Raw genomic sequence first — 10,327 nt, forward strand, 5'->3', positions numbered from 1 at the left:
GATAAATATTATTCCACGCAGCTCACCTGCAAGCTACAAGGTAGTATACCATGGACGACCATACATCTACGGTGATTATTTGAGGACGGGTGGGGCCAACATCAGGTTGGCCAGTTTGATGTGGGGCCCAGAAGGTTAAATGGGGATTAATAATAAAAGAGATCAGTTGGGTGATGGTGGAGGTGGCTAGGTGGGGGGGTGGTTAGCGAATCATGTGGCTTCTTGTGGAGTAATGGCCACTTGGCGAGTTTCATGGTTTGCTGGGAGGAGTCCGTCTGTCTGTCAGAGAAACAATCAGAACTCAGAAGCCAGAAGGGGAAGAAAATGAATGCAAAAGTAAGAGTTGGGAGTTAATGTGTGGAGACACGGAGTATGGTGTGTTAAATGGAGTGAGAGACTGAGAGGAGTGGAGTTCTTTTTGTACCATATTTCGTCGTTGTCTAGTTTTGGAGCACGATTTGATTATGTGGATGGCAGCCCGGTCTCCATCAGCCAGGGAGGCCGTCATCTTCCTCATGGTTGTGGACCTTGTTTGGTTGTCAGTGTCTCGGAGATTTGGATCGGTGCATCCAAATCAACTTATGAATTGCTTATATATAAATTAAGCCGAGGTTGTATTTGGCTTGAAAGAAAGAAAAAATGCTTTATACAGATTTACCTACCTTTTTTTTTTTTAAAACCAAACACAGCCTAAATGCTTGGATATTTACCTACTTTTTTTTCTTTTAAACCGAATACAGCCTAAATGCTTGGATATTTACTACTCCAAAGTCTACCAACATCTAAGACCCACATCCGATAAAATTTCAGTGGAGCCCACCTTTACGCCCAACCATCAAGTAGATCAGAAGGTTGAGTGCTCTTGTTCTTGTGCAAATGATCTTGGTGGTTTTACCTTTTTAGCAACATTAATTTTTACATGAGAAACGTCAAACATGAGCCAGGTTTCTTTTAGCTGAAATTTCTTCTAAAATCTCAGATATATGATTATTAATAATATGGTTTTTAAAACCGACCCGGAAATCGAAACGGTCAGAGGTCCGGTTACCGGGTCCCAATTGTTCAGCTCGTTCTGACAAAAAAAATAATAAATAATAAATAAAAAAAAAATCAAAACCGTTCAAACGGTTCAAATGGTTAATCGCCCAGATTAATGGTTTACTGACCAAAATCAACGGTTTTTTGAGAAATCCTAGTTTTGGAGAAGAATGCAACCGATCAAGTGACCGGTTCCTGGTTTTTCCAGTCCGACGGTCCGATCCGGTCCAGTTTTAAAAACCATGATTAATAATGATGTAGTATTATAAAATAAAAGGAAATATAATAATAATATAGCTAAAATTTATTTACTAAAATTAAAAAAAATCTGAAATTTATAAAAGAGAAGAGAAAAGGTCCAAGGCTATAATATAGTATGATTAGCATTTCTCTTTGTTTAGACTTTAGGCCATAGAAATACTAGCAATATATAAGATTTTCTCTTCAAATTCGAACCTATACATACAATGCCCATATACCTAAAAAAGGCTAAACAATGCGCAACTGAATAATTTCTCTCTTTTTAAAAATTTTTCCCAATGCAAAAATTAACTGCAAAAGATGGGGTCGTTCATGAGTAAAGGCTAGCTCGTACTTCATCATCTTATTTAGCTAGTTAATAATTCAATTGTCTTTTAAAATTAAAATTCATTTACAAAATCTCAAAAAAAAAAAAAAAAGAAAATTGGTTCCCGAAGTGCAAATGATGCTTTTCTTGAACATAATGGGATAATTGAATGTGGTATGACCTTGAAGACAAGCAGAGAATGTTTAAGACCTGAGACATACACGTACAACAACCACATAGCTAGCACATCTACTAGCAGACAAAAAAATACAATTATAAAGCCTCAATGAAGTTTAGTGTTTAAAATATCGATACATACGATACAAAAATTTGTGTATCATACGCATTTTGATTGATAGATTTAATTTTATTTTCACTTTGATATTTATAGATGAATTTGTTAGTAGGGGTGTCAATTGGACTGGATTTGGTCCAATCTATTACAAATGGATCAGTGCAATCTATTCAAATTAATTTTATTTTCAGTTTGATATTTATAGATGAATTTGTTTAAAATCCAATGAATGTTTTGAACTAATTTGGATTGGTCCAATTTAATGTCTGGCTATTCAAATTCATTTTGATTTAGATTGGTTTCAACTCAAATCCGATCCATTGATACATATATTTTTATCTTATATCAATCGACCAGATAATTGGCTTAATCCAACTCAATCCAATATAAATTTGTTATCAACAGACCAGGTTCAATCTAATCTAATAAATATTTTGGACCAGATTGGTCCAATCCAATATGCCTTATTGGTCTATCCAATCCGTCCAAATTGATTTTGGACTGAGTGGGGTCTAATCCAAAACCGGTTCATTGACACCCTTATTTGTTAGGATGTCTAAAAAATCAACTATTTTGGGCTGTTAATGGATCAGGTCTGGGTCAAGACAGAGTAAAACCGGTTCCAAATTTTGGCCTTCTAAATTAGTGTTTTTAAAATCGGACTGAACCAGACAATTGAACCAGAAAACCATGAATCACCACTTGACCGATTCCGTTTCACCCCATAACTGTTTTTTGGTCAAAAACTGTTAATTTGGTCAGTGAACCGCTGACTCAGACAATAGTTTTTTGCCGTATTTTGTTTTTGTTTTTTTTTGTTTTTTGGTTAGAATGGGCCATTCATTCAAACTGAAAGATTGGACCATTCGACTCAGGAACCAAACCCCAAAACAGTTCCACGTCTGATCTGATTTTAAAAACCTTGTTCTAAATTTACAATATATATATAATCAAGATTTTCTTCCCTAACGAATAAGCACTTGTTTTAAATTGAGCAAAGAACAAAAAGTTTTTGAAAGCATTACTCAAATGGATTACAAATTGAACATTTTGATTGTTGATGGAGAACATGGCATTTCCTCTACTACCTGATGAAATATGGTAACGCAGTTAAATGCAGGGGCTACCAATAAAGAGATGTCAATCTCATAGCATAGTTGGCAAAGTCTATACAAACCTAGGAATAGGAATGAATGTAGTGTCTCAACTCTCTAAAGGAGATGGGAAATTTCTTAAAATCAAAAAGCGTGTGAACATGTTCAGACTTGAGAGCAGAGCATTCTCCTTCTTTCTATTTTTTTGAGAATAATTTCAAACATTCCCAATCTGCTCTTTTTGGCACGTTGTGCCTAAAAGCCTATATAACCAATCACACAGCGTGGCATGCAGTAGATCAAGGCCCATTTCCAACTCATTCCTTTTTCTTTTTGTTCCTATATAAAGATTGATGGATTCTGTTAGGCTCGGTGTGGGAAGAGTGGAAATACAAATATGTACATTTGTACAAGTACAAATACAAGGTTTACATATATCGTATGCATATTCTTATTTGCACTTTTCTCAAACTGAGCCTTTACTTCTTTTTTGAAAGGGAAAAATCCTAATTAGTATCTTACACTTTGGGCTTAGTGCCAGTTTGGTCCCCGAACTTTAAAATGTGACAATTCAGTATCAAGTTTTTAAAACGTGATAATCTAGTACCTGCCGTTAATTAGCTGTGGCATTTGAAAAAAAAAGACACAAATGCCTTTCAAGTATTATTTAATTTTCTTTATCAATCATTTAAATATCGACAAAATATTAACAGTCCCAAATCTTTGCCTTTTCCATTCAAGAAAGTTGGGGTCACGTTTGAGTGGGCATTCTGGTGACCCCAACTTTCTTGAATAGAAGAGGCAAGGATTTAAAATTGTTAATTTTTTGTCAATGTTTGGATGGTTGATAAAGAAAATTAGATGACATTTGAAGGGTATTTGTGTCTTTTTTAAATGCCACTTAACGGCTGGTTAACAACTAGTTAACAACAAGTACTGGATTGTCACATTTTAAAAGTTTGGATATTGAATTGTTGCATTTTAAAGTTTGGGGACCAAAGTGGCACTAGGCCCAAAGTACAAGGTACTAATTGGGAATTTTCCCTTTTTGAAATGGAGTAATGGCTTACTTCTTATCCCTATATAGATGTTTTGGCTTCTGAGGGGTAGCTTAGGATCTGTTTGGTTCACAAGAATAGGGGTCTAGAATTGAAATCAGAATGACCTATTTCAGTTCCAACCGTTCCATTGTGATGAACATGATTTTAATTCCCATTCTTGGTGGAATGACATTCCTCCAAGGGAATGGCTGAATAAAATTTTCATTCTAGCCAAGGTTCAAAATATCGATACGCCCGATACGTCGGTAGGGGCGTGTTGGGCGTTTCAATACTTGTTTTTTTTTTACTTTCTTTTTATTTTTTTTTTTCAAAACTGGTTCAGGGGAGCCAGTTTAGGACCCCTCCATCCCCTGAACTGGTTAGACCCCCGATACACCCACTGTAGGGGCGTATCAGAAGGGTCTCGGAATGATACGTATAGATTGATATAGGTCGAAATGTAACGATACTTTGAACCTTGATTCTAGCTGGTCAAAATACACACACACACACAAGTGAACTTAAAATCTCCCCAAACACTATTTCTTTTTATCTGATGCCAACCTTCCACGGGAATTGTATGTATCTTATGAGATCCAATCTCAAATTCCATTTGAGGCTGGGTTGGTTCAGGTTCAGGTTGGGCCCACCCAAGTTGTACAGTTGCACTCCTAGTGAGGAGCCTAGATTTGTTGACCACAAAGCATTATGTATTAGGGGTGCAACTTGGGCAGGCCCAACCCAAGCCTGAAATATTACATGGGCTGGGCTTCGATTTTTGGTCCTCAGATTGGGCTCGTGCCTAAAACTTTAGGATTTTTATGTTTTGGGTTGTCATTTCCATTGCCACTCCCATTGCTAGCCTAGTTCATTGCCGCCTTGCCGGAGAATGTTTGTTGTCATTCACCACCTCGCCACCTTGCTAGCTCCCTGCTACCTAAGTTCATCGAAGAAAGTAATGTCGTTGCCGCCTACTGCTGCTAGCCTATGCTCGACAGTTGACGCCGACTTGTCGGAGATCGTTGGTTCTTTGGTGGCGCTGGTGGTTACTACTTGCTAGCTATCATTGGTTAAGCTAGAGAGAGTGAGAAGTGAGATTGACGAAAACTGAAAAGAAGGAAAGGGTTAGTCGGGTTAAGGTTTAGAAATTATAAAAAAAAATAATTATATATTTTATATTATGGGAAAAGTTAGGCCGATCTAGGCTCGAGTTGGGCTTTTTTGACAAATCCTAAGCCCGACCTGAAAAATAATCAAGTCGGGCTTTTAGGCCCGAGGTCAAGCCCACGGGCTGAAAAACATGTCCAAGCTTGTCTAGGGACTGAGCCGGGATTTTTTGAGAAATCCCAAGCCCGACCTGAAAAATAATCAAGTTGGGCTTTTAGGCCCGATGTCAAGCCAGCAGGCTAGAAAACATGTCCAAGCCCGTCTGAGAATTGGGCTGGGTCGGGCTTTTTTGACAAATCCCAAACCCGACCTGAAAAATAATCGAGTTGGGCTTTTAGGCCCGAGGTCAAGCTTGCGGTCTAAAAAATATGTCCAAGCCCATCCGAGGATCAGGTTGGACTGTCGGGCTACCCGACCCATAAACAGGTCTAATCATAAGGGAAAGGGAATACATAAATACTAGATGATTCGTAAGTTTTTACAATTTCAACTATCTACCAAAAGAATTAAACAATACAAATCTTATCCTCATACCCAAAAATAGCTCATGACTGTCCCATCAGTCTTTGCAATGTTCCATATAAGATTATTTTGAAAATGGATGGTCAGTAGACTTTAACCTATTTTGCAAGATTTGATTTATTAAAATTAGTCATATTACTAACAACATTATTTAGGCAAGAAAAATATTGCATAAAATGAAGAAACAAAAAAAAGGCAAGGGTTGTATAGCTCTAGAGTTGGACATGTCAAAAGGCATTTGATTAAATGAGATGGGATTTCATCATATCGGTAATGGGAAAGATGAATTTTTTAGAACATTGGATTAACTTAGTACACCAGTGAATATTTCTCTACCAAAATGGGAGGAGAGGTCTCGGAAGATTTTAATCTAAAGAGAGGGTCGAGACAAGGAGATTCCTTGTCACCATATTTATTTATTATAGGGATGGAAATCCTTACACAATTAATCAATAAGGAAGTTTCTTTCTCTTGGAAATCCATGTTACAAAAGTTTGAAGATGCTTCAGGTCAAAAGATCAACTACAACAAGTCAAGCATTCTTTCTATTCAGTAAAAATATTCACAAACAACATAGTAAGTTTATCTCAGAAACACCTAGGAATGAACACAAGCTAGCTTTGAAGCAAACAACTATTTGGGTGCAAAGCTCTGGCTAGGGAAAAGCCTACTCAACAACATATAGATATTTCATTGAGAGAATCAAATAAAAAATGGAGTCATAGAGAGCAAAATTACTATCCCAAGCTGGCAAGCTGGTTGTGCTACTCTCATTCAATCAGTTAAGATATGCATACATATACCCTCCAATCGATTCAAAACTGGTCCATTGACACCCTTAAATATGATGCTTGTACATGTGGAAAAACTCGAAGATACCATATGCTAGCCTCTATAATGTACGCATATTCTCACAAGATATTTTACCAGAAAAAAAAAATAAAAAAATGGCATGAACATTATTGCTGATCACTGTTCTGCTGACCACTAAAGTGTGAACGCAGCATCTACATCCGCACATCGGGAGAATTTCTAATATCGTTCCATGTGAGATGTTCCCAATGTGTAAGCACACGAATGTAGCCAGCGTTTTGTGATCAGCAGATCCGCGCTAGCTATAGCTATTGACCTCAGGTCCTCAGCTGAGAGACAGAACGATTAGTGTCACTGTTTCACGCAACCGTTGTTTCTCTTTCATGCAACCTACAACGGTTAGTGTTTCTCTTTCATGCAACCCGCATGGGGTTGCACCGTGCAGCTGCAACCCCATCGGGCTTTCTCCTTTCTCTTAAATGTGGAATTGTTGACCGGATGTCCGCGTGGTAGCTTGCCACGTGTACTTTTCGTGGTCTCCACTTTCCTGTACTCCCATCTTTCTTTCAAGTTTCAACCCTCTGATATTTTGTGGGGCCCAGAACGATTGACTAATAAATGAGTCATGATCAGAACTAAAAAAATATGCGTGCGTCGAAACGTCACAAATCCAGAAGGTAGTAGAATTTGATGGCTGAGATCTTAGTAGTACGTTATTAGAATGTTATGTTCCGTATTTTGTAGATTTCTCCGTATGGCGAGACTTTACCGCCTAAACCAAGGACGACACTACAGATTGACGGGGGATCAGAGTTAACGAGACATCGTCGTCTGGGTCCTTTGCCAGATTGATCATAACTCGTTAAGTCTCCCGTCTCCGGAACAAACTATCGTCACACGTTCATCTTTCTTTTCCTGTGTAGCGGAACGGAGAAGGAGAAGAAGGAAACGATGGTCTCTTCAGCAGCTAGGGTTTCATTTCGAGTGGTTTTCTTTGTTTTACTGCTCCTGGTGGCCTTCTATATCGGTCGTCCTCTCTACTGGAAAATTTCTGCAACAATTCACGAGATCCGAGAGAAGAGACAGACTGTTAAAGAAGGTCTCTCTCTCTCTCTCTCTCTCTCTCTCTCTCCAATTAATGTATTTAATTTATTCAAAGAAACCTATTTTAACCTATTTGCGTGTGGTTGTGTTTGTTTCAGGGATTTCGCAAATCGTTCTCGAAGCCCAGAGATCCGTCGGATGGGTTCACGACGAATCAGATCCCGGAGTTAGTGAGGATCAGAGAATCGGTAAAACTGGAGTGGCCACCACTAGACGAATCCTTCAGTTTGTTGATGCGCAGCGAAGCCAATGATCAGGTTCTGTAGACATTCTTGTGAACTCCTTTTCGTTATAGATAGTGGAACTAAGTACTAGTGCTATCATGGGGTTAGATCTGGTTGTCTTGATTGTAATAATGGGAGAATCTCAGCACGTCATTTCAGTAAAGTCCCGAACTTATCCTATTGCTCACCTGGAGTTCCTTGGCGAAACTTACAATTTCTTGGTCTGGTGAGTTTGACGATTATAAATTTGGAATTAAGAATGTGCTAGATTTGTAATGCCGGCCAATATTACTTTTCTTCTTCAATATACAATTCATTGATATGAGTGGAGAGAAGAACTTGCTGATTCTGCTTTAGTACTACTGATAAGTCATAAAGCACACTGATTAAATTCCTTTCTGTTGGAAATGTCTTTATTTGGGACAATGCCGTATGCTATTGTATAAAATTGAATGTGCAAATTGGATTGTGTTTCCATATGGAGTATTACACTGCTTTATTGTCATCTAATGGAAGCAGGAAGAACTTCAGAACTCACAATACACTCACAAAACGCTGATTGGTGGCAAGGTCTGCAATACAGCGATGAGGACAAACATAAGGGTGGAACATAAAATAAGATTTTGACAGTAGAATGAGATTTTTTAAGACCATAGACTTAGCTTAACTTATGCAACTAGCAATGCAATGAGTAAATATCTCAAAGTTCTTAAATATTGCTTTATGATCCTCAATCCACCAGTTTGTTACTTCTTGAGGACTTTGTAAAGTGAACCCTGCCTTACCTACCTCTTTTAATTCAAATTTAGAGAAGCAGCTCACCCTTTAATCAGATGATTGTTGGCAACTGCTATTCCAACTGGAGTTAGGCTTTCTTCTAATCTTCTCTGAGATCCTTTTGCCAAACATTTGTGGTTGATGACATTAATCCTGTTTTACCACTCCATTCTATCATTTACCGAGGACAATATTGTTTATGAATAGTCAGATTCTTTTTTTAATCCTTGGTACTTCAGCCTGCATCCCTTTTAGCCTCCTTGCTTTTTTCTTAGAACCGTCCATTTGAATTACTTGGCTCTTTTTCAGTTGTAATTTAGATGTCTTTTAATGCTCTGATCAAAGCAATCTCAGTTTGCTCTCTCTCCTTTGTCATTTATTTTTGGTCATAAATGCTCTTTCTCATTGAAGATTGTATACATTTTCTAGGAAAGCAGCAATCAATCTCAGTGAAATATACTTGTAGAACTAATAATTCCATTGTTCACTTTTCGGCAAAGATATGAATTAATGCTTGTTGTAGCCATGTCTGGGAAGGCAGTACCCCAGATTACATTGTTGAGCGTGTAAATAAGGAGGTCGTGTAATTCTTTGATTGATGATGAATGGAATAAGCGTAGGGGATACTTCAAGTAAAAAAAAAAAGCTCTTTCTCATATACTACCCTTTTAAGTTTAACCTTACCACTTCTCCATCTCAACATTCTTGTCCCTACTACTCCCATTGTATGTATATTTTGTTTCTTAATTGCTCTACACTCTGCTCAACATTAGTGGTCATATGGTTGTCTTACAAAGTTTTTCTTTCAATCTAATTGGCATGAGTTGATCACCCAACGCTAAATGCCAAGTTCTCTGCTATTTATCTAAAAAATGCAAAGTTCTCTACTCCATCCACTCCACTCTAATATTATTGGCAGCAATCTTTTAGATCTCTTGCTTGTTATTGGTTATTGAACTGATGTAGTGAAAATTATTGTTCTATCTTTTGGTTACCAATCTTGTAACTTCATTCCTATTCTTGTCATCACTAGTTTCTGCTGCATATATTCCATTTTAATCTTGTTTAATTTTAGGTAATTTTTTATTCAGACTCATCTATCCACAATTTTTGCTTTGCATTTACTTCAAGTACCTACTTTGACTGGATTTTTTTTTTCTTCCAGATGTCCTCGTTTTCTTTACCACACCATCATGCATATTCCTATCTAGTTTGATTTACCTAATTGGGGCTCAAAACTCAATTTTGGCGAGAAGTATGGTCATTCTCATGAATATGCTTCCAATGAATGTCTTGTAATAGCCCCAATTATACGTTGCTTAACTTTTCAAGTTTGTTTCCAGTCTCAAAATTTTTCATTGTCACTATAATCCAGTATTTATGATCATATCAATAAATTCAATATGACTTGTTAGTATTGCACCATCCACTGTATCGAGATTGTCATCCTCTTGATGCATTTATGATCCTTTTTTCAATGGTGCTATTGGGTTAACATCTCTGTTTGTGTTAACCCCTCAAAAGATTAAAAAGGGGGAAAAATAGAAAGAAAGAAAGAAAATTCTTTTTGATCTTTTACCCTAATGGTGTGTTTGGTTTGTAAAGGTTTCCTTACCTTTCTCTTCCTTTCCCTACCTTTTCCTACAAACCAAACATAGCCTAAACTTCTTTTCCAAACAAAAAAC

At 37.4% G+C, this 10,327-nt stretch overlaps 1 protein-coding gene across 2 annotated transcripts; it reads left to right on the top strand.

Annotated features, from left to right (window-relative positions):
- The first annotated feature begins 7,317 nt into the window (after positions 1-7,317).
- On the top strand, positions 7,318-10,066 carry LOC104613265 (Low-density receptor-like protein). 2 transcript variants are annotated; one of them, XR_737929.3, is made up of 3 exons: positions 7,318-7,636; positions 7,740-8,091; positions 9,808-10,066. XR_737929.3 is itself a non-coding variant. In XM_010281009.3 (2 exons), the coding sequence occupies exons 1-2, from the start codon at positions 7,489-7,491 to the stop codon at positions 7,892-7,894; spliced, it is 303 nt and encodes a 100-aa protein (XP_010279311.1). In that variant the 5' UTR covers positions 7,318-7,488; the 3' UTR covers positions 7,895-8,340. The 2 variants fall into 2 exon arrangements, 1 of the variants encoding a protein (XP_010279311.1); XM_010281009.3 differs by lacking the exon at positions 9,808-10,066 and having other exon boundaries at positions 7,740-8,340.
- Positions 10,067-10,327: the final 261 nt, after the last annotated feature.

Source organism: Nelumbo nucifera, chromosome 4 (genome assembly GCF_055504915.1).
Source record: "Nelumbo nucifera cultivar China Antique chromosome 4, China Antique-T2T, whole genome shotgun sequence".
Lineage (NCBI taxonomy): Eukaryota > Viridiplantae > Streptophyta > Magnoliopsida > Proteales > Nelumbonaceae > Nelumbo > Nelumbo nucifera.

Coding starts and splice junctions, on each gene's coding strand:
- LOC104613265 (XM_010281009.3), top strand. CDS start 7,489: ATGGTCTCTTCAGCAGCTAGGGTTTCATTTCGAGTGGTTTTCTTTGTT. Junction 7,637..7,739: donor GAGACAGACTGTTAAAGAAG/GTCTCTCTCTCT, acceptor TGTTTGTTTCAG/GGATTTCGCAAATCGTTCTC.